Source organism: Drosophila willistoni, chromosome 3R (genome assembly GCF_018902025.1).
Source record: "Drosophila willistoni isolate 14030-0811.24 chromosome 3R, UCI_dwil_1.1, whole genome shotgun sequence".
NCBI classification, from domain to species: domain Eukaryota; kingdom Metazoa; phylum Arthropoda; class Insecta; order Diptera; family Drosophilidae; genus Drosophila; species Drosophila willistoni.
Genome location: NC_061086.1, coordinates 10,908,876 through 10,930,860, shown reverse-complemented (window position 1 = coordinate 10,930,860; position 21,985 = coordinate 10,908,876). Strand labels below are relative to the sequence as shown.

General features: G+C 35.7%; 8 protein-coding genes across 10 annotated transcripts; 3 read left to right on the top strand and 5 right to left on the bottom strand.

Moving 5' to 3' along the window:
• Positions 1 to 545: 545 nt before the first annotated feature.
• Positions 546 to 2,543, bottom strand: LOC6651525 (ras-related protein Rab-7a). The gene is made up of 3 exons (XM_002073517.4): positions 2,409 to 2,543; positions 1,391 to 1,637; positions 546 to 1,316 (listed from the first exon to the last, which is right to left on the bottom strand). The coding sequence occupies exons 2-3, from the start codon at positions 1,568 to 1,570 to the stop codon at positions 873 to 875; spliced, it is 624 nt and encodes a 207-aa protein (XP_002073553.1). The 5' UTR covers positions 1,571 to 1,637; positions 2,409 to 2,543; the 3' UTR covers positions 546 to 872.
• Positions 2,544 to 3,250: 707 nt separating this feature from the next.
• Positions 3,251 to 4,000, top strand: LOC6651213 (vesicle transport through interaction with t-SNAREs homolog 1B). Its single transcript, XM_002073516.4, has 2 exons — positions 3,251 to 3,511; positions 3,576 to 4,000. Exons 1-2 carry the CDS (start codon positions 3,350 to 3,352, stop codon positions 3,780 to 3,782), a joined length of 369 nt encoding a protein of 122 aa, XP_002073552.2. The 5' UTR covers positions 3,251 to 3,349; the 3' UTR covers positions 3,783 to 4,000.
• On the bottom strand, positions 3,839 to 6,129 carry LOC6651212 (WD repeat-containing protein 37). Its single transcript, XM_002073515.4, has 3 exons — positions 5,656 to 6,129; positions 5,003 to 5,597; positions 3,839 to 4,944 (listed from the first exon to the last, which is right to left on the bottom strand). Exons 1-3 carry the CDS (start codon positions 5,813 to 5,815, stop codon positions 4,194 to 4,196), a joined length of 1,506 nt encoding a protein of 501 aa, XP_002073551.1. The 5' UTR covers positions 5,816 to 6,129; the 3' UTR covers positions 3,839 to 4,193.
• Positions 6,130 to 6,394: 265 nt separating this feature from the next.
• LOC6651211 (cyclin-Q) lies at positions 6,395 to 7,934 on the top strand. The gene is made up of 4 exons (XM_002073514.4): positions 6,395 to 6,841; positions 6,904 to 7,048; positions 7,107 to 7,328; positions 7,409 to 7,934. Exons 1-4 carry the CDS (start codon positions 6,759 to 6,761, stop codon positions 7,736 to 7,738), a joined length of 780 nt encoding a protein of 259 aa, XP_002073550.1. The 5' UTR covers positions 6,395 to 6,758; the 3' UTR covers positions 7,739 to 7,934.
• Positions 7,935 to 7,960: 26 nt separating this feature from the next.
• On the top strand, positions 7,961 to 9,129 carry LOC6651210. Of its 3 annotated transcripts, none has more exons than XM_047011282.1 (3): positions 7,961 to 8,371; positions 8,444 to 8,622; positions 8,685 to 9,129. In XM_047011282.1, exons 1-3 carry the CDS (start codon positions 8,246 to 8,248, stop codon positions 9,001 to 9,003), a joined length of 624 nt encoding a protein of 207 aa, XP_046867238.1. In that variant the 5' UTR covers positions 7,961 to 8,245; the 3' UTR covers positions 9,004 to 9,129. The 3 variants fall into 3 exon arrangements, with proteins under 3 accessions (XP_046867238.1, XP_002073549.1, XP_023035976.1); XM_002073513.4 differs by having other exon boundaries at positions 7,963 to 8,362; positions 8,426 to 8,622; positions 8,685 to 9,128; XM_023180208.2 differs by having other exon boundaries at positions 7,963 to 8,371; positions 8,426 to 8,622; positions 8,685 to 9,128.
• A 1,578-nt stretch (positions 9,130 to 10,707) lies between these two features.
• Positions 10,708 to 11,106, bottom strand: LOC26529876 (lateral signaling target protein 2 homolog). The gene has a single exon (XM_023180447.2). The coding sequence runs from the start codon at positions 11,104 to 11,106 to the stop codon at positions 10,708 to 10,710; it is 399 nt and encodes a 132-aa protein (XP_023036215.1).
• A 45-nt stretch (positions 11,107 to 11,151) lies between these two features.
• LOC6651209 lies at positions 11,152 to 13,465 on the bottom strand. The gene is made up of 6 exons (XM_023179998.2): positions 13,405 to 13,465; positions 12,905 to 13,275; positions 12,721 to 12,825; positions 11,882 to 12,650; positions 11,599 to 11,764; positions 11,152 to 11,534 (listed from the first exon to the last, which is right to left on the bottom strand). The coding sequence occupies exons 1-6, from the start codon at positions 13,435 to 13,437 to the stop codon at positions 11,152 to 11,154; spliced, it is 1,827 nt and encodes a 608-aa protein (XP_023035766.1). The 5' UTR covers positions 13,438 to 13,465.
• A 37-nt stretch (positions 13,466 to 13,502) lies between these two features.
• Positions 13,503 to 14,850, bottom strand: LOC6651208 (potassium channel subfamily K member 2). The gene has a single exon (XM_002073511.4). It carries the CDS (start codon positions 14,720 to 14,722, stop codon positions 13,517 to 13,519), a length of 1,206 nt encoding a protein of 401 aa, XP_002073547.1. The 5' UTR covers positions 14,723 to 14,850; the 3' UTR covers positions 13,503 to 13,516.
• Positions 14,851 to 21,985: the final 7,135 nt, after the last annotated feature.

The following is a 21,985-nucleotide window of genomic DNA, read 5'->3' as shown; positions in this document are numbered from 1 at the left end:
ACAGCTGACCCAAATGCGTTTAACAGTGCGCTGTAAAGCACACAATAAACAGTTTTAACAGTTATTTGCTCTCAGCTTATGTTTTTTAATTTTTATATGGTATAAAACAATAAAAGAATGACAAATTACACAAAAAGTACATACAAATCCGACAAATCCAAAACGGCAACGAATAAACAGTAATAATACATGGAATATAGTACATACAAGAAATATTTTATATGTATGGTTATTATTTATGCTGAAGTTAAAGTAAATTTCAAATGTGCGGCTTCTTTAGCTTAACTTTTGCCAATTTGAAACGTGCATAGAAATAATTAAATATATTTAATTATATTTCCTTTTTTTGTTTTGTTAAAAAGAAAATTGTTTTTATTAAATTTACAATCACAAGATTTTTTTTTTGTTTTGTTGGAGTCGTGTATGCTGTTTTAATTAATTGAATTCTGATAATGCTCCACCTGTTTTTTTGCGTGCTACAAATTTGCTAATTAAATGGCAGAAATAGTTTTAGGACGGGCGGGGGAGTGAGTGTAGGATATTTGTATGTTTTAATTAGGTATGAATTTAATTTTTGATAATTTTTTACGAGTACACAGAGCATATGCATATTTAAAGAACGGTTAAGCCGAACGGTACGGGGATCGCGCTTTGTATGTATGAAATCTGAACTTTGCTGCCTATTTGGTAATTAATTACTATGCTGTTTTTTTTCTCAAATTGTTTTACTTAATCTTAGAACACTTTTCTGTCCATCGCCATTATTATTATGTTGCATATTTATATATATATATTATTAATTATAATATAGGTTTTTTTTGTTTTTTTTTTTTTGCAATTATGCACGTTGCGTTGTTCTTGCTGCTGCTGGATTAACACTGGCAATTATCTTGATTGCCCGGACGATTGTTTTGCGAATTCAATATGATCTGATCTGGAAAATCGTTAATAACCTCTGCATCTGCCTCCTGATCCAGTGCATTCTTAGCTATAGTCTGAAACGCCATTTCCACATTGATGCCCTCCTTGGCGGAAGTCTCATAGTAGGGAATATCGTTTTTCGATTGGCACCATTGCTGCGCCCGACGCGTGGACACCTGACGGTTATCTAAATCGACCTTATTGCCTAACACCACAAATGGGAAATGCTCTGGATTCCTGGGACTGGCCTGTATTAAGAACTCATCGCGCCACGAGTCGAGATTCTTAAACGAATTGGGTGCCGTAACATCGTAGACAAGGACACAACAATCGGCGCCGCGATAGAAGGCCACACCGAGCGATTGGAAACGTTCCTGGCCAGCAGTGTCCCAAATCTGCAACGAATCGGGACATATACAAAGATGATAAATAAAAGAAAAATGATGAAAAGCCAAAGATGACATCATACCTGCATTGTGACAACACGATCATTGACTACAACCTCTTTTGTACAGAAATCCGCACCGATTGTGGCCTTATATTGATTAGAGAATCGTTTGTTTACATATTGGTTCATTAGTGATGTTTTGCCAACGCTGCTGTCGCCCAAAATGATGACCTTAAGCAAGGATTTCTTACGGGTGGCCATTTCGATTGATTCTTCTGTGTTTGTGCTTTGCTTCCTCTAGCTATCTTAAGTGCTGTTGAGTGGTAGGCTGCAATACATTACGATATAGTATATTGATTCTTAGTTAAAAATATGCGAAATGGATTTTAGTTAATTAAATTAAAACAAACAAAAAACAAAAAAAAAAAAGAAACTACAGCTCGGAGTGGGGGGTGTTTAATGAGTTTTCCTCGTATGCCAACACAGACTAAATGATGATAAGTCCGAATCAGAATTGCATGACTCATTAAACCTCACAACAATGAATGATCACTTAGTAATATTTACAACGGAAGAAAGGAGATAGGGTGGGGGGAGGCACCCGCATTGTAGCGATAACAAATTGTTGATGATTACTTATTATTAGTTGGCAGAGAAAGTGCAAGACAACAAACAAAGGAAAAAAAAATCGTTACGAGGTCACTGCGATCTTTATATGAAATGTGATTTATCTAATGAAAAAGACAAGACGCAAATATTGACAACAGCAAGGAATAGTTAAAAAAAACGAAACGCCCATTTTCTAGGTGAGGATGGGGGTGTAATTTTGAATATGGTGCAATTTTTTTCTTTGGTAATCAAGAGATTTTAGGCTCCTCTCCTCTCGCCCACAAATTACTTGTTTTTGTGCTCCCCACTACTACAAATACAATTGCCATCTCTGTGTTAGTGTCTGTGTGTATGTATACATATGTATGTTTTTTTATGGGAAGGGGGGCTCCATTGGCATTTTCCGTTTTGTTTTACACTTTTTCGCTGCGTAACACAACTTTCTTATTGTTTTTTCCACTAGCTTATGTGCTTAAACACTTGAACTTACATTGAACACAATTGCTACGCTGAGATGATACCACTTTTTACCAAGTTCCTTGTGATTTTACTGAATAAAAATTTAATTAATTACGCAGCGAATATAATTTTGTTGTTGTCCCTTTTGGAGTATCGTAATGTTGCCAGAAGTCTATTCTGGCAGCACTATTTATCGAATATGTTTCAGTGTTGGCAAATGCAGACAAACGCGTGAGTAAAACGCTAGCGTTTTAAAAACGCGTGAGTAAAACGCTCGCGAAGTCGAACATGTTGTGTTTACTCACATGTTCGAGCGGTTTACTCACGCGTTTTAGCACTGATGTCATTTCAGCTTTTTTCCAGCAAAAATTTGAAAACAACAAAATCCGAAATAGGATTAGCGTTGATAGGTTAAACGCTATGTTAAGCATAAGGTTTATATTTATATATATATTTTTAAATTAGAAATTTGCTCATCTAAATTTTTAGGTATGGACTTTTTTTTTTTTTATAAATTTGTATATTTGGTTTAAACTAGTTTGCTGATACCTTCAGTGGCAACTTAACCTAGCTTTACATTAAAGGGAAAAAACAATAGATCACAGGTGATATTTACATACGATGAACAACGTTACAACGTTAGGTATGGACTGCACCGAGAAAACAAATGCTGTATTGATTACCTGCTACCGCTCAGCTGTCTAAATAAAATAGAAAAGAGAGAATATTATACGAGCGATAAGGAAGATATTGTAAATATTGTAGTAAAAATTCAATATTTTAAAATCAGCTTTTTTCGGCTTTTTTCCCCGGAGATTCAGCTTTGTTTAGCTGTTTTCTTAAGTCGATTCAGCTGTTTTGGCCTAACAAAAAATGACATCACTGGTTTTTAGTGCAACATTAATTCTTTGTTATCATTAATTGTTTTTGTTATCATTTTAGTTTAACTATTAAAGAAAGAAAAAAAGAAAAATGTCCCATTCCGGCTACACTCAATTACCCAGTGGCAGTGATAGTTTCAACCAGCGCCAACAGACATTGGCAGACAATACTTATAATGTCTTGCAATCTTCCAGCATGAGTATCCAGCGTTCCAATCAAATTGCGATTGAAACCGAAAATATGGGGGTGGAGGCAAGTTTACCCAACCTGGTTAAGTGATTCACAGCCCATTTAAATACTATACATTTGTTTATAGGTTTTGGGCGAGCTGGGTCAACAGCGTGAATCCCTTCTGCGGACGACCAGACGTTTGGAAGATGCAGATCGGGATCTTTCCAAATCGAGAGCCATCATTCGAAAGCTAAGTCGAGAGGTCGTGTACAATAAAATCTTCTTGGTTATAATAATTCTGTTAGAATTGGGCATACTTGTCGGTCTGCTAGTGCTTAAATTTGTTAAATAATTATTACAGAGAGTATGTATTTATGTATATAGAAATTTGTTAAAGGCTTGATAATATTGACTAAAGGTGGACAAATGATTATGTTCGTTTTTATTAAAACCATGCCTTAGACATTTAGATTAAGTTATGATATTTAGTTATAATAAAACACAGCTAAAAATAGTTCTAGGGATATGCCTAATAACAGTGATTATAATATAAATATCCTTGGCATAAAAGCAACATCGTTTCGTGGGTGACAAAATGTTTTCATTGTTGGCGTTATAATACTTGATATTTTCTATATATATGTATTTGAATATATGGTTAACATATATTCATGTGTGTTTGTTCATGATTCGAGCACCTGCATGTAGTTCTACTTCTTCACATTCCCTTACGACTCCTTACCTTCCCTGGTTTTAGTAATTTTCAATTATCCTTCGGCATGATTATGGACCAGCCAAAGACTCGTCGATCGAAACCGCATGAGAATAGATCACAATTCAGCAGAGGCTCTTCGGCCCAGGCCACCGAGGAAACCATGCGACGATGTCCCTGACGACTGGTGCGTGGCAATCGAGCCACCCGTTGACCATTCAAATCGAATAAACGAATCTGCCGATTGTCATGGGGTATGGCAATGATCCCGCCACTGGAAACGGCCAGGCGATTAACCGAAGAATCGGTTCGTATAGTAGCCAGGGCGGAACGCATATTCCGCAACTCCCACACCTTAATAGTACGATCATCTGATCCAGACACTACCTTATCATCACGCGCAAACACACTTGAGGTTACAGTTTCTGTATGTCCCTGGAACACTGATACGGCGCTGGACTTGGCTTCGCGAAAGTCCCACAGACGGAAGGTGGTGTCACGAGAAGCTGTTACGACTAGACGCTGGGTGGGATGGGCCGACACATGCGTCAGCTCGTGGTCGTGGCCAGTCAAAGGCTGTAGAGGTTGAGCTGTTTCGACATCCCACAATATGGCAGTACGATCCCAACTGCCAGTTATAATCTGATCCATGCTGGAGAGCCAGTCGGCAGCAACCACGACAGATAGATGGCCGCCAGGGCCAGTGAATTCGCAGAGGGGTGTACGCAAAGTGTCTAAACGATCTCTGTCCTCTACCTGTTCATCGCTATCATCGAGCTCCTCCTCAGAGGAATGGCCCTTTCTGTTAGAAATAGAATAAAGTAAGATAAAAAAGATAATATTGAGAAAACTAAACTCACTTAGGAACCTCCCAGTTGACAGCCGCTTGCCAGATATGAGCAGTTCCATCACCGCTGCCAGTAAGCACCAAATCACGATGCTTGTGGAACTTGAGGGAGTTTACCGATCCGGCGTGTCCCTGATACTGCAGCAAGCAGCGACCACTCTCTATGCCCCAAATGCAAGCTGTGTGATCTGCTGATGCAGTCCCGATAATGGGTTGCCCTATCTTGGCGTCCACCTGCCAGATGCCATCCTTGTGACCACCAAATTCTCGAACCACTGAGCTGACGACAGTTTGGTTCTTAAAGCTGGACACAATGCGACTAGTTTGGGCCTTGATCTTGTTGCTGGCCTTTGCCTTGCTCCCACCTGTGGCACTGCTAAGCTTGGCCTTCAGACTCTTATGCGTACTGGCTAACAAACTGGCACCCACATCTTCTGCTTGAGATGTTGGTGTGGCTCCCAAAGTGGCAGGACTCAAGCCTAATCCCGTACCGGAAACACCTGCACGCTCGTTACGCTGTTGCTGCTGCAGTTGTTGTTGCTGCTGCTCATGTGAGGGTGGCGTTTCCTTGTTGCTGACTGCAGTGACACTCTCAAGCTTATCTTGCACTGAAAATAAATGATAACTCTCAGTCGCATTGTAATATTACACTCTCCTCCAACTCACATTGCAGATTCTCTACATAGAGCTGTTCAAATTCTTTTTCAATTTGAGAAAAGAGAAATTGCAGACGGCCACGAAAGGGTGCATCCTCGGGTACAATGTACACATCCTCGGTGAGGCTGGTGAGACGAGCAGCTTTTGCCTTTGTTCCTGTTGCTTTCATTTTGTATGGGTGTTTGTGTGGGAGCCAAAGGGTGGGCGCAGATGCACTTCAATATATATATATATATATGTATATAAATATATATGTATCTATTTGTGTATCCCACCAAGCCAAGTGTTCACACAACACAAGCGTTTTTCTCACTATTCAAATCCAATTAGATGCTTATGGTTAGCCGCAGCAACGCACCATTTATTGATCCATCCTTAAAAGGTCGTTTGGTGGGAATTATTGCAGGTTAAATTGTTTGTTCTTGGACTTGAATATTTTTAAGTATTATTGGCGAATAATGATAACGAAGAACAGTGCAAAACAACAGCTGTGAGAAAAAATATCGACAACAGTGTTGATAAGCAACTAAAAATTGCATACGTATTAAAGCAAAGATTTTAAATATTTACTTAGGTGTGTATTCCATTTATCTGCCCAGTTTTCTTGCTTATAATTGTTAATCTACTTTATTTAAAGCTAATAAACAGAATTTTACAAGCATAGGTTTTAAACGTATCGTTTTCATATTTTTCAACACTGCTTGCAACGAATCAAAGCAGCTGATGCGTTTCATATTTATAAATTTTAAACAAAAATGTCGAATTTTGTATGAAAAAAGTTTTAATTGTCCTAATTGATTAATCCATCGAATTTAAAAAACTTCAATAATCAACAAGCCTACGCATACTTTTCTTCTCATTTATCAATATTTACTGAATCTGAAATCTTAAAACCGAACCGGTTTATCGTGTTGTTGTCTCGAATATTCGTTGCATTTGCAAGTGCAGCTGGCAACCGATATCATTTAAATTCGTGCTGCAACTTTTTTTTTTGTATTTTTTGACTTGTTTTCTCTGCTGATTCCGTTTCCGAAATTTGAGTGCCAACGACCCCAGCCAAAGCAAGCAGAAGCATATTATTGTCATCAATTATTGTCGACAACAAAGTAGAAATGAAAAACGTTTTGGATGTCATGTCGCTGCAGCAACACGTGGAATCAAATAAGGCCCAGGATATGAAGCCAATTGATTATCGGTGAGTTGTTAATGGAAAGTTATAGGGGACTCCACGTTTACATTTCTGTTCATACTTTTCAGCAAATCCAGCAAGGCAGGTCTAGTGCCACTCTACATTTTCGAGTGTGCCACCAAATTGAAAATGAAGCCTCTTACCGCTGCTTGTGCGGCCATAGTCTTTCATCGTTTCTTCAAGGAGGTCAAACCGAGTGATTATGATGAGTTTGTAAGTTGACAGCCTTACTGATTGATGAATTATTCTTAAATCTCAACTTTCGTCATAGTTAATAGCCGCATCTTCGCTGTATTTGGCTGGTAAAATCAAAGACGATGATACTGTAAAGATACGCGATGTTATAAACGTGGCATATTGCACATTGAATCGCGACAGTCCTCCACTCGATCTTAATGATGAATACTGGGCAATGCGTGATGCCATTGTCCAGGCTGAATTGTTAATAACACGCACACTAGGCTTTGATCTAAACATCGATCTGGCTCACAAGGTGACTAAAAAAATGTCCTTAATTAAGTTTTCTTAAACCAAATTCGTTTTTTTCTTCTTCTTTTGTCTTGGTATACTCAGTACTTACTTTACTATATGAAGACTCTTCAGGATTGGGTGGGCTCGGATGTATGGAATTCGGTGCCCGTAGCCAAAGCTGCTGCATCCTATTTGCAAGACTTTCACCACAGCGCTAACATATTAAAATTTAAGCCCACGCATGTGGCCATTGGTTGCCTATCATTGGCCATGCAAACATATGGCATACAAGTACCACTAACAGATGAATCGGATGAATCGGCCATGTGGTATAAGCCACTGGTAAAGGATTTTACCCGTGAAAATCAATGGGAAATCATTGAGAATGTCATTGAAGTGTACAAGCATGAGGCCTCTCTAAAAGCAGTATAAAATTCGAATTTGCATTTAATTTAACTAAACAAACACATAGTTATAATTACAACACCGCATTCCTCCCATACATATACATATGATTTAATTTATTTTGAATTCATGACCACCCATTTTAAATCTATTTTAAATACTAATCCCCACTGGAAAAACTAATATACGTAAATCTCAATTTTGCAAAAATTCAAACTTTAAATGCTGCTAGTACTTAATGTAAGCAAGAGATTTGTCAAAAAGACAATAACTATCCATTTTGTACTACATTCTTGATAGTTAATCAGTTTTTTAAGTTACTAATTTTAAAACAAGCGACTAATTTTAAAACATCGATAGTGTCTGTTAGAGATGGCCAGCCATTCGATATCTACACATGTAGATAAGATTTGACTTTTTGTTTTCCAGCAACAACAACAAACAATGCTTAACAATAAGAAAAATAGCTCGTACCAATTTTTGTAAATAAACTGAATTAATGTGTTATTTATTTGACAAGAAATAAAACAAAATATGCGCAAAACATGGGTAAAACGAGAAAATATCTATTACAAGCCATTTTACAAGCAGAAATCGAAAATGCTATTTCTGCTAATATTCCTCATTGGAATCTCATTTATAACGTACCAGGTACTAATGGTGTGTAGTTAAATTAAGAAATGAATTAACTATATAATATAACTAACTATGTAGGCATTCTCGCTGAATCAGTTGCCCTCCCCCTGGAATCTTCAGCAGTTGCAGCAGCTGAAACAAAAGCACAAACAAATGATGCAGTCGCTCGGCAGCAAACAGCTTGACGTGGACTTTTTTATAGGAACGCCGCCACCGCAAAATGCTCAAGAATCCGGTCATGCGGATGAGCTACAGTCAGCCATTAAGATTATACGGTAAGTGGAATAGTGATATTTCGACGTCTCCTTAATCAAATCCTTTATAATCATATTTACAGCGGAACGCGTCTATTTGACTACGATGCGTATAAGCCAAATTTCGAGGGTAAATTCAAGTGTCTGGATAACAGCAAAGAAATCCCCTTCGATCATGTCAATGATAATTACTGTGATTGTGAAACGGATGGCTCCGACGAGCCCGGCACAAATGCATGTGCCAATGGGCGCTTCTATTGCAAATACCAAAAACGTCATATTACGGGACGTGGACTGGATGTCCATGTGCATAGTAGCAGGGTTAATGATCACGTTTGTGATTGCTGTGATGGGAGTGATGAGTGGGCCACAAATTCCAAATGTCTCAATAGTTGTGCGTAGCAACAGTCGAATGTGCAGCAGGACATAGTCTAGCAGCTATAAAAAAAATTGTAATTTATATGAAAACTTAGATTAAGTAGTCTGCATAGAAATGAAATAAAAACAAAAAGAAGAAAATATTGAAATTTTGGTATACGTAATATGCTTAATAATTTTATTTCATTTTGTTTTTGCTGCTTTTTTTGTTTTTTTTTTTTTTTTTGTTACCAGACTTGAATTTATACAAGGAAACATTCTATTTAATAATATTTTTTGTTTTGTAGCACACTTTTATATCGTTTAGTATTTTATTTCAATTTTATTGCAAGTTTAATCTAAATTTTGGCTTGCCTAAATAATATAAGTTTCAAAAATTTGAAGCTGAATTCTAAAGCAATTTTGAACTGCAAATTCTACAAAGGTACAAGAAACGTTTTTCTCAGCTCGTCATTCTGGGATATTTAGCGGAAGCGGTGACTATTTGATTTGTTTGATAAATGTTTTAAGGAACGAGCCCCTTTTTGTAGGTTTTTTTGTTTAAGTTGAAAATGTGTGCTTGTTTATTTTATACCCTTGCGCAAGAGATAATTAAATACTTTGTCGAGATATATGCAAAGTTTATACAATTTTGATCATCAGTATTAGCCAAGATGATCCATTTGAACATTTGGTTATAATTATTATGTAAAAGTGTATATAATTTATGTTTTTCTAATTTTCTTCAAAAATAAGTAGAAAGAAAGTTTATTTATGAATTTACATTTGCTTTCATTTAAGTAAGTTTCTATTATAATTAGTATTCAGATCAGACAACTTCAACATATTCGCAAAATTGTAATGAAATTGGATTGGAACGATCTGTGAAAGTTTGCAAGGGTATATAAACTTTGGCGGGCCAAAATTAATTATATGCATATATTATTGTATATAAATTAACTGTCTTAAATTGCATTAAATAGTTCATTTGTTATGTGTTTGATTTGCATTAGATTTTGTGTGGAATGGTCTGAATAAGAGATGATGGGAGAACATATAAAACTAATTGTCCACACAATTTATTAAAAATAAAATGTATATTGTTGTTGCTTGTTTCATTTGTACGCCCTTGTTGGATGTATTTATGTTTAATTTATGTAGTTCTATATATTTATGTGTGTGTCTCTGTGTGTGTGTGTGTGTGTAATTAAGGTGAAACTTAAACTCTAAATAATACTTAAAGAGATTTTTTGTGTATGTATGTAGATATTGTTGTCATCATAATAAAATCCAAAATTGTTCAAATTATAAATAAATAGCTTGAAGTTATTTGTATACATAGAGAGGGGAAAAAAAATTAATATATCGAAACGATGTTTTTATAAAATACAAAATATTATTATTAATATTATTGCACTGGCGAGAGATAAAGTTTTCTTTTGACAATTACAAAATGTGATCATATTTGTGTGTGTGTGTGGATAGAATAAATAAATACTTTTCATATAAATATACAAAATGAGTATAAAAAGAATAATGGTGACTTGGACGATATAGGCATACATAGAAGCAATTGAGATATATACTTTATATATATATATATGTAGGCGTATCTACTATACTGTGTGTTTGTGTGTGTTTGTGTTTCTTTTTTTGTTTTTTTCTTTTTGTTAATGAATAAATTTGCTTAAACTAAAACTTTTTCAAGTTTAAATGTAGATTAAATTTAGAATTACGTGGTGTACAAATCTAACGGCAAAGCGTATAATACAATTTTTGTAGTTTGCGTTTCGAGCGACACTGATGATGATTGTGCGATTGGTGATTATGCGAATGATGATGGTGATGTCTGTGGGAGTGCTGCTGCTGGTGATGAAGGCGCTGTTGTTGCATATTATGGCTGTGACTGCTGCTGCTGCTACTGTGATGATGACTATTTACAATTGTCGCTGATCCTGATGCTGAAGCTGCTGCTGCTGCAGCGGCCGAAGTTGATGCTGCACTGAGTGCCACTGCCGATGATATCAATGCGGCAGCCAAACGCGTTGGCGACGATGCCAACGACAAATCGGAGGCCAAAAGTTGTTGATGGTGTTGCCGCAACTGTTGCAACTGTTTGCGTTTAGCTGCCGCAGTGCCTTTTCGCATTGCATGTAAACGACGCCTATGATGATGGGGATGCAATTGAAGCTGTCACTTTGCCTCCTCGCTGGTATCGAGTAAATTATTGCTACCATTGTTAATAGCAACAATTGAAGCGGCTGCCGCTGTTGCATTCTGCTCATTTATTCCGACTGTCTGTTGTGTTTGCTGTTGTTGTTGTTGTTGTTGCTGCTGTTGCTGCTGTTGTTGATGTTGCTGGAGTTGCTGTTGATTAAGCACATGCTGACAAAATGCCTGTAATACTTCAAAATGTGTCATCAGATTTGCCGGCTGATTGTCATAGTGTAAATGCCGTGTAATCGGCGCATTCAAACGTCGCAACATTTCAGTAAAAAGTTTCTCCTCCTTACGTATCCACGGTCTTCGATCATCTTGCACTTGATACGGCGTTAGATGCACATGTATATTCATACCTGTAGTTAAGTTTAGAATTTAAGTTAACAGAATGTCAGAACTTGAATTTGTTCAATTTCTTACCCATGCGAGTTAGTGTCTCCAGCAGACTTCGCGATGTGATCCATGTATTCTTCTGTCCCCCATGTCCGCCATCCAGCCAATACATATCTGTTATGCGTGAGAGCAGTCGACACATGCTACTATCATCGGGCGTCAGAGTTTTTAGATAATGAAACTCGTAAATAAACTGTTCGAGAGAATGCAAATCAAATAAACAGATTAGTAAATTAATATATTCTTATGCTCCACGAAGAGATCATTAAACCAAAATATGTTAGCGATTTTTACACCAAATTTGACTCACTTGATTGAGCACGACGCAGCCTTTGCTAAATCCAATAAGCACCAGCTTTGATTTATCCAAATTCAAGTTCTCTCGCCACCACAATGGATTGCTATCGGATGTGGCTTGTCGAGGAGTTTGTGCGGCGACGGCGGCGGCTGCTGCTGTGGTTGCTGCAGCTGCTGGCAATGTGGACAGAACAGGAACAGCAGAAGCACATTCATTGTTGATCCTGTTGCTGCTGCCATTATTGTAATGATGCTCCACATTATTGGTGACTGTTGCTGTTGTTGGTGTCGGTGTTGGATTTGGCGTTGCTTTGATTGCCGTTGGTTGCTGCTGTTGGTTGTTGGCCTCCTGGTGGTTATTGGTGGTTACATTCACATCATTTCCATTGCCTGAGCTGGCATTAACATTATTTGCTATTGATTCCACTGCAACTGCTGTTGTTGTTGCTGCTGCTGCTGCTACTGCTGTTGTTGTTGTTGTTGCATCGGCCGATACAATTGGAAATATGACAGCACCGTCTGCATCTACTGTAACATTTTCCTGTACCTGCAGGATATCAATATCCATTTCCTGGCTATTATCATTGGCCGCTTGCGATGACGCTGCCGTTAAGCTGGCCGACGTCGAGTCTGTGTTAACTGAGGTGGCATTGGAAAGCGTTAGAGCAGCAGCGGCAGCAGCAGCAGCCACAGCAGCCGCTGCAGCTGCCGCCTGAGCTGCCTGATCCAATATCTCATTCTCTGGTATTGAGATCAAACGTTGCGACAAATTCTGAAGTAATCTGTGAATTCATTTTAAAAGGTATTAAATCAAAGGATTGATGCTTGTCTCGGTTTGACTATTTCACTTACTTTTCCAAATGTTGCAGGGCATGATTCATTGGCGTATGATCTGGCACACCCGCATTATTGCCCCGTACAAAATTATCAAAGCAGCTAAATGTCTTGAATTCCATTCTGTAGAATAAGATATTGAGATGATTTGATTAGCCATGTTCGTATAGATTGCATCTTCGTGGAAGATGGCACCACTTACCTTACAGGCCTTATGACAATTATGTGGGAACGTGGAAACGCCTCACGCAGCAATATGGCTGAATTTTCTAAATTATATTTCATATAGCCGCGACTATCACGATTCGTTTCCATGCTCTCCGGAAAGTCTTGGACATCGCCACCAAAATATATAATGGCTGTCGAATCCTCGACATGTTGCGACTGTTGCCGCACAATTGGCGGACAATAGACAATGTCATTGGTACGATTCTGAAAACCGGCCACGGAGAATATGCGAAACGGACCGGCCGAAGTGCTTGGCGTGCATAAACGCTCCCCGCTGCCGCCGCCAAGCATGCCCTCGAAGTTACGTATCCGCTCTTGCAGTTGCAAAAATTGATCAATGGTGAGCTAAAGAAGAAAAAAGAGATGAGAAACGAATATTAAAAAATGTGTTTTTTTTTTTAATTTCATTACACTTTAAGGAGAAAAATTTATCTGTTTTGAGTGAAATGTGTTTTTTTTTTATTGGGGTCATACTTTTCTCTCAAAGCAAAACAACAGCAAAATCATCCACAGCAATCACACAGAGTTCCAGCACAATCCTCTAGCAAATTTTGTTTGTTTTTTTTTTTGGTTTTTTTATTTTTTGTTATTCGTAGTAGCGGCGTTTCTCGTAGCGATCTTGGGGTCCAGCACCACAGCAACCCACGAAACGCAATCGTGTATCATCCATACACAGTTTAGCATCCTCTTTCATCTCCTTGAGCTTGACACGGACCTCTTCGCGCATTAGATTACGACACATGGCCACCAGGCCCATGCCAAGGAGCATATAAATGAAATTGATGGCCAATTTTGAATGCTGATCGGCTGCAAGAGAATGCAATTTGGTCAGCTCTTTGGAGTCAAAGTTAATCTCCTCGCGTAACTTTTCGGTGGCCGCCGTGACTTCGGCTGCTGTTGTCAACGAGGCACCCGGAACAAAGTCACCAAAGCCAATCTTGCACAGCGATGTCATGCAGAAGTAGAAGCTATTCAGGAAGCTCCATTTCTCCCAATTGGCAAACATAATGGTTCCCGTTAGTATATAGAACATAATCACCCACAGACAGGCTGTCGATGGCACAATTATCTTTTTGCGCAACGTCAAGGTACCCAGACTGCCGCCTCCTCCATTCTCCAAGGCCTCCAGGCGTCGATCATAGTTCCCCTCCTGGGTGCAATCGTGCATGGAGCGGTATACAAACTTAAATGAACGCGCCAAAACTCTTCCCATATTAAGGAAATACAATATATACAGGGGTATACCAAATGTGGCATAGATCACGGTGAATCCTTTGCCCCATGGGGTACGTGGCACCATATTGCCATAGCCAATCATTGTGATAACCGATAAGCAGAACATCAAAGCCGCCGGGAAACTCCAAATTTCTATTGGTGTACGTCCCACATAGCCGCCATCCTTAATAAGGCTAGCGATTTGGGCCTGATAGATGCGCAATGCATCATTTGTGGCATTTACCCAGGCGGATTTGTCAATCAAATTGAGATTCTCGGTAATGTTCCACAATAGTTGGGAACAATTACCACGCAGATGTCCCACCTGGGTCGGCGTGTCGTCCACAAACTGGCGCTCAATGTGTTGAAAGGCAAATGCACCACAGATGGCATAAATCACAATTAGGGCTCCCACGCCCACCTGTGTGCACATGAAGGTGACAAAGTTGCGGCAGCAGCGTTTCACACGCTTACGCGGCTGAGTACTGGGCGTCGAGGAGACATTTGATGCACCAACCAAACCATTAGCTGCTGCTGTTGTTTGTGGTGAGCTACGTCTCTGAAATTTGTTAGTCATCGTTTTTTATTCCTGATTCATATGTGTATGTATATATGTATGTGTATACGTATATTTTCCGGATATTTATATTCGCTTTTCCTTCGGACTGTCTGTTTGCTGTCTCTTGAGCTTTCAACCAAAAACAAAAATTTAATTACATAGTTATATAATTGCAAATTGAAAAGCTAAACTATTGTTTATATTCAAATGTCTAAATCTTTGGCGATTTTTGCTTCGTTGCACTAATTTATCAATCAGCAGTTTAATGTTTTTAATTTTTATTTTCTTTTTTTTTTGACGGCCCGTTTTCAAATTGCTATTAATATTGGCAGTTTTTAGATATTTGGTTTTTAAACATTTCCTTTGGTAAACGGCACGAGTTCTAAAAATAAAATCCACGCATTTCCACACAACATTTTCCCCAACTGTCCGAGTAGTTGTTGTTGTTGTTGTTTGTTTTGCCTCTAGTTTATTTCTCTCGTCTGCTCGAAGCGACCGCTAAAATTGAACTGATTTGAGGAAACGCCGCTCCTAATATTTGGATATATATTGTACATATAGATCTTTTAAGATCCTCAATACGCAGAGAGACGAGACGAAAAGAAACGAGACGACACGAGAAAGAGAAGCAAAAATTGAGATTTAGAGTATCGTTGGCAACTATTTATTTATTTTTTAACGGGTCGATTTATTTATTAATATTTATGAACAAAGTGCAGGTGAAATGTGGGCAATGTGATGTTGATTTAAGTATTAACACTCATGATTTTTACGAATTATTTTTCGATTAAGGCGAAATCTTTTCGATCTATACATTGTATTTCAAAAGTTCATTAAATAAGTTCGATTCGATTCGATATTTATTGTAGAGACATTAAAATTTGTAACAACTGCGCTATGTAATTCAATGTATAAGAATTTTAACTAGTTACAACTTAATAAATTATTTAAGTTGCTCTCTAGATTGACCGTAGGATTTAGAGATCGTTCTTTGAAAAGTCTTTCAAGTTCTCTCAATATATTTACAGTATTTTGAATTTGACTCGAATTCGAAAATATGTATTCCACTTGCTTTCTAAAAAGATCTTAAACAATAAAAGCAACAACTAATGTTATTGTTAATTCGTTAAATTTCATTATTAATGCAAACATATTTTTAATGATTGTTCACCACTTTAAATTGAAAATCGTTTCATTAACTTTTGGAATTGTTTATGTGGATATAACTATCTATAGATATACATATAGAAAGATTTAAGTGCCCCCATAAAATGTATGGGAATTTGATTAATGTTTTTTTAGTGAAAGATCAGCCAGAAAAGATTTTAGGCATTTTTTAAATATGTATATATATATACATATATACATGAGAAATATGTTTGGATAAAGTGTTAAAAGGGTATGCTTAGTTAGGCAAAATTTCTAAATTTAAAAAAACGATCTATAAAGAATATATGTAATAGCTCTCTATAAATCCTAAACGTCATTTATACAAATAATGTTTGAAATAATTCAAAACTCGATGATTTCGTAAGTTAAATTTAATATGGGAATAAATTAGTTGCAAATATTCTTTTTTTTTTAGGGTATTTCGATGTCAGCGCCCTGACTCAATAAATAAACATTCTCTCTCTCTCTCTCTCTCTTTTATTAAATAATCACCCTCAACAAAAAAAAAACAACAATCTAAAAGGAAAACAAAATATAGATAAATATAAACAAAGAACGAAAAGACGAAAGCAAAGCAAAGAATAACAAAAGAAGAAGAATAGAGAGAAGTGCCTACCTACTACAGTGATAACCCATTCAAGATGAACATATAATTATAAGTATTTTTCCATCGTTCTAAGTCAATTTCACTTTTAATTCGTGAGCACCGCCAATTCCATCAAAATCTTCGATGGTTATTTTAGGGGTCGTTCACATTCAACTTAGCCGGTTTTACCTGTGTACACAGACAACAGATACACAACAAGAAGAGACGGCAGCAGCAGCAGCAGCAGAAGAGGATCAATGAATACGCAAAAACGGGTCAGTGGATGGCGACAATTGCAGTGCGCGCGATGTATGTGTCTGTCTCTGTGTGCGTGTATGTGTGTGTGTGTGTGGGGGAGTCGCTAAGGGTTGAGTGGCGAGACGAGACGATTGAAGCGGGGGCGATGGCGGGGGTGACGAAAGAAAACTGCAGCGGTTTGCAGCTTGGTGGTGCAAATGTAGTGTAAGTAAAGTGCGACCGACGCTGCTGCTGCCGCGACACAGCTTACCAATGACCCTGAAGTTTCTAACGCCGCGCTTTCAATCTGAGGGTGAAATGCGTAGCGAAAAGATAGATTTTCTCTCTCTTTCCCTATTACACACGCACACACACAGACACAAACACTGGCATATACACAATCGCACACACACACACACACACACGTTCACTCATATGCATATTTCACAAATTTATGCAAACAAATTTCGGTAAACCGCACATACTTTTTTTACTTACGCTGTTTATGTTAATTGTTATTTAATTTTAATTAATTGTTTAGTTTTGCGTATTAATTTTATGAAAAAGTATCTTCACTTCCCGCGTATTTTGCTTTTTTGCTTTGCTTTTTGCCCTGCTTTTGCGAACCTCCTCCGATAAACGATAAATTTTTACTTAAGAGAGCGAGCGCTTAAAAAAGAGAGCGTGCGCTTAGATATGCGCATAACTCGTATTTGGCGCCACTGTGCATGACAATCGATTAATGGCGCTAAAAATTGAAGATGTCGCCACTGTGATGTGAGTCAACTCGCCTCAGAAAAATTCGCTGCTTCAGCTGACTGAATTCGCCTAAGCGAAATTGAGAACCACTGTGCGAATTCTCATTTTGGCTGGGCGAATTCTTACTATGACTGGGCGAATTGGCCTTGTGGTTGTTGTTGCATTTGAGCGCGCCAAGCGAATTCTAGTTTAAAGAGGATATGGTGGGGAGCTTTGACTTCTTGAACCATTTCAGCACTTATTATTTATTATTAATTATTATTACGTAGGCGACAACTACATCCCATGCCAATCAATTAATCCCCTGAAGATTATTTTGCATCATTTGTTAATACATCTTAAGAGTTAATTATTATTTAAGTTAGTAATTACATTCTTAACTAGTAATTAGATTCTTAATAACATCTAGAACCTCGTCTTCAGGTCGCCAATTAATCAATAAGAGGAAAAAGTTTTTGTTATATATTTTTACAATTTTGAAATTGAAGTCATTTTTGACCCGTTAATCTAATAAGTAAAAGAAAACTAATTCCAGTGTATGACAAACTTGACTGGAAAGGCCATTTTACTTACCCAATTTCGTTTCAAAAATAATAACAAGTTAAATTTATATTTCAAATTTCATAATTATGTTAAACATACTTTATTGTCGAAGATTTGTTAAGAAAATTGAATTACATAATATTTATTTATTTAGAAAGTGCTTCCCCATTGTCCATGCTTAATGTTCCGATTGGTTTAGCTATATGATCAATAGTTTTGTCATTATCTTTACCAAATGGCAAAGGCCAACTTGTTTATCAATGTAAACAAAACAAAAAGAATCCATCCAACAAGCAGTCCTAAAGTTTTTAAATTAGAAATTTAATAAATGTTGTGTTAAACATTAATACTTTATTTCCATTAACAATAAAAATTATATTTGTTTATTTCGATACGAAGCATCTGTGGCCAACTTTAATATCCAGGGGGGAGTAAAGGATCCAAGGGGGAGCCTTACTACTGATAGATTTTGTTGCGTAGTTTATACTCACTTTGTTGAAGCAGCTGAAAAACTAAAACTACCTCCCAAAATAATAATAATAATAAAAAAAAAAAATAATACCTTGAACCTAATACCATTTGAATTGTGCTTCCAACAAGGGATTGTGGTTGGGATTTTTGGTGGGGCAAAGGGAAATCGAGAAGACTATATAAAAGTGATTGTTAATTATGGTGCGGGGCCCCATAGTTAGACATGTATATACAAACTATTATTGTTCATAATAATAATAATAATAATCATAAATTTTATTTGGTTTTATTTTGACATTTAAATGCTGCTAGTGAATTATATTTGGATTTAATTTGAGTAAATTTGAAATACAATATATATATATATGTGTATATATATATGAATTTGATTTGTTTAAACTTGGATAGTAGACGACAAAAAATGTATTTTTTCTTTCTTGGTTTTCTTTTTTTGGTTTTTGTTTGTTGTTGTGGTTTTTGTTTTGTAAGTTACACACTTTAATATTTAGTTGTCAAAACATTCAAGTGTAGAGCAGGAATAAAATATATATATATTACCTATACATATATATATATATTTTGATTTATTTATTTAAGAAGTAAGTATAAAACACACTTAATTTCATAACTTTTAGTTGTGGCAATTGTTGTTGTTGTTGTTGTGTTGAGCTATGTTGTTGTTGTTGTTTTTGGAAACCATTGCCGCCCCTTTTCCCCAAAATGTTCAGATAAAACCCTTGATTTTTCTGATGCATCAGATCATACATATGTGATATATACGAATACGTATCTAATCCGATTAACTGACTGTATATAAGGATTATGTATGTATGTAGGTATGCTTGTTTGTATATGTATAAAAATATGTTCATATTATTAAATGTTATATGGATGTAAAGGATAGCGATAACGCTCTTTGGTAAAGGATTCCTTTTTCTATCATTATTTTTCACGTTTCCGTTTCGTCATTTTCTGCAATTTTTGTTTTCATTCTGGTGGTTTTGTTGTTGTTATTATTTTTGTGTTTTTTCTTTTATAATTTCATATTTATTACATTTTTGGTACATAAATCTGTGTATAGTGATGATTTTGCCTTAAAATTTATGTTGTTGTTGCTGTTGTTGCTGCTGCTGTTAATGTGATTATTAATTGTTTAAAATGTTTTTTAAACCGAATATATATGTATAATTATATATATATATAGATTAGAAACTCCATATATATACATACATACACACACACACACACACACACACATGCGTACATAATAATAACTTAAAATAAAAAACAAACGAATAAACGTAAAAAGAGATGGTAAAAACTTTTGTTAAAATTTTGATTGCGTTTAACCTAGTTAATAATAATTTTATACATTTTGTGCTTTGGACCGAAATATAACAATTTTGAAAAATTATAAACGAAAATACAGAATCTTATCTAAATAAATATGCCGAAAAAATAAACAAAAGTTAAGCGCAACTCATGAAAATTGCCATTTACTTTTATAAAATTTCGTTTCTTCTTATTCTTCTTCTTTTTCTACTATTCATTTATCATAATTTCCTTTTTTTATTCTTTTTGTGGGTTTTTTGATGTAAAGTTTGTGCCGAAAATATCACATTAAAAATTTTTTTACTTTCCTTTTTGTTTTTCTATATTTGATAACTTTTTTTGTTTTTGTTGTTATGCCAAATGGTAAAATTTTGCTTATCACAAAATGTTTAAAATTAAATTATTTATTAATTATATAGGAGGTAATTTAATTATATGTTTACAATTTAAATTTGCCTCAAATTTAAATGAAATTTTGAAAGCCAATTGAGCGCGGACGTTAGAAAAAATAATTTCTATTCATTAGGTATAGATTTCTTTTTTTGTTTGTTTGTTGGTTTTTCTTTGATTCTGATGTGAATTGTATATATATATTTATGTATATATACCTATATCTGGCGGTGCTTGTGTGTGGTGTTGACATTTTTATTACAGATTTTCTATACCCTTGCAGGTCATTATGCTGTATAATGCAATTATTCGTATGTATATTTAGTTTTCCTAATCAAAATATCAAGAAGCTTCTAAGGCCAATAAGCTTTACATCTTTACTCCAGATAAAAGTAATAGGAATATATCAAAATAGCCTCTACAAAATGTAAACCAATGGAACGGAATAAAAACTCAAAAAGAAGAGGAAAATCTATCTTCTGAAGAAGGTTATATTAAATTATAGGATAAAAAGGTGAACAAGTTTCATCAACGTCAGAACCTCAGAATTGCAATCAACGCTAAAACCAGTTGCGAATTACAACTAAATGAAGCGAAATAAGATATCAGAGATTCCACCTTTTTGTGTCAACGTGTTTGTTTCTTCACTTTTTATGTTGTTTTTAGAGAGCTATATATCAAGTAAATTCGATATTGCTTTTTAGATCGGAACTGTTACTCTATTATAGACGTCCCTAACAAATAATAACCCTATAAAAATTGGAACGGACAAAATTGTTCTCAAAGAGAACATAACAGAGAACTGCAAGGGTATATATACCTTCGATGCCCCGAAGTTAAGTTTAGGTTGTTTGTAGTTGTAGTTGTAGTAGTTGTTGTTGTTGTTGTTGTTGTTACTAAAATTAAACATTTAACTTTAACCATATAAATATAAGCCAACTTAGGAGATATAAAATAAAAAAAAACATGTTTTAACAAAACATTTAAATGAGGTGGTTTGAAAATGGTTCAAGAAAACACATTGAATAACTATTTGCTATATGGTAAGTTGGTAGGTAGTTACATAATATACAAATATATATATTTACACATATATATATGTATGTATATATATAGGTAGTAGGTAGTTACAAATTAAGCAATCCAACAATTTAATTAAAAATATATTTTTTTATATATAGTAAAATGTAATAATAAACTGAAATGCATTTGAGGTATATCAAAATTTCTTTGTAGTTGTTTTCGAGTTTTTTTTTGTTTGTTTTTGTTATGTGTTTTTTTTTTTTTTGGTTAAACTCGTATTTTTTTAGCGAACAAAATTATTAAAAATTATAATTAATAACTAACACAAAAAAGTACACCTAATGTGACATAATATGAGTACTAATAGTAGTAGTATGTAGTTGTATGTATGCTTGTAGTAGTAGTTGTTGTTGTTGTAGTTATAGTTTATGTAGTTTTTCTTCTCCTTGTTGTTGTTGTTGTTGTTGTTGTTCTAGTTCTTGTAGATGTTTAACAACTACAGTAGGAAACAACAACAACAATATTTTTTATATGGAAACCATTTAAGTTGTGGCTGCTGCAATTGCATTTCTTTTTTTTCTTTCTTTCTTTTTTTCTTTAAACAAAACAATTTGTTGTTGTTGTTGTAGTTGTTGTTATCTGCTACTTTTTTTCATACATAGTTCAGGGCCCTGCAAGTGAAACCATTTCCCTAGTTGATGTAATTTTATGACTGATATATATATATATATATTATATAACTTTTGTTTTTGCTTTTCCATATATGTCTA

Bases quoted from the DNA above. Each gene is read 5' to 3' on its own strand.
- LOC6651525 (XM_002073517.4), bottom strand. From the start codon at position 1,570: ATGGCCACCCGTAAGAAATCCTTGCTTAAGGTCATCATTTTGGGCGAC. The intron at 1,317-1,390 runs GTATGATGTCAT...GATTCGTTGCAG, and splicing joins ATCGTGTTGTCACAATGCAG to ATTTGGGACACTGCTGGCCA.
- LOC6651213 (XM_002073516.4), top strand. From the start codon at position 3,350: ATGTCCCATTCCGGCTACACTCAATTACCCAGTGGCAGTGATAGTTTC. The intron at 3,512-3,575 runs GCAAGTTTACCC...ATTTGTTTATAG, and splicing joins CCGAAAATATGGGGGTGGAG to GTTTTGGGCGAGCTGGGTCA.
- LOC6651212 (XM_002073515.4), bottom strand. From the start codon at position 5,815: ATGAAAGCAACAGGAACAAAGGCAAAAGCTGCTCGTCTCACCAGCCTC. The intron at 5,598-5,655 runs GTGAGTTGGAGG...ATTTATTTTCAG, and splicing joins CTATGTAGAGAATCTGCAAT to TGCAAGATAAGCTTGAGAGT. The intron at 4,945-5,002 runs GTGAGTTTAGTT...TATTTCTAACAG, and splicing joins GTCAACTGGGAGGTTCCTAA to AAAGGGCCATTCCTCTGAGG.
- LOC6651211 (XM_002073514.4), top strand. From the start codon at position 6,759: ATGAAAAACGTTTTGGATGTCATGTCGCTGCAGCAACACGTGGAATCA. The intron at 6,842-6,903 runs GTGAGTTGTTAA...CATACTTTTCAG, and splicing joins ATGAAGCCAATTGATTATCG to CAAATCCAGCAAGGCAGGTC. The intron at 7,049-7,106 runs GTAAGTTGACAG...CTTTCGTCATAG, and splicing joins CGAGTGATTATGATGAGTTT to TTAATAGCCGCATCTTCGCT.
- LOC6651210 (XM_023180208.2), top strand. From the start codon at position 8,246: ATGCGCAAAACATGGGTAAAACGAGAAAATATCTATTACAAGCCATTT. The intron at 8,372-8,425 runs GTGTGTAGTTAA...CTAACTATGTAG, and splicing joins TAACGTACCAGGTACTAATG to GCATTCTCGCTGAATCAGTT. The intron at 8,623-8,684 runs GTAAGTGGAATA...TCATATTTACAG, and splicing joins TCAGCCATTAAGATTATACG to CGGAACGCGTCTATTTGACT.
- LOC26529876 (XM_023180447.2), bottom strand. From the start codon at position 11,106: ATGCGAAAAGGCACTGCGGCAGCTAAACGCAAACAGTTGCAACAGTTG.
- LOC6651209 (XM_023179998.2), bottom strand. From the start codon at position 13,437: ATGATTTTGCTGTTGTTTTGCTTTGAGAGAAAA. The intron at 13,276-13,404 runs GTATGACCCCAA...TTTCTTCTTTAG, and splicing joins TGTTTTGCTTTGAGAGAAAA to CTCACCATTGATCAATTTTT. The intron at 11,765-11,881 runs GTGAGTCAAATT...TCTCTCGAACAG, and splicing joins GCTGCGTCGTGCTCAATCAA to TTTATTTACGAGTTTCATTA.
- LOC6651208 (XM_002073511.4), bottom strand. From the start codon at position 14,722: ATGACTAACAAATTTCAGAGACGTAGCTCACCACAAACAACAGCAGCA.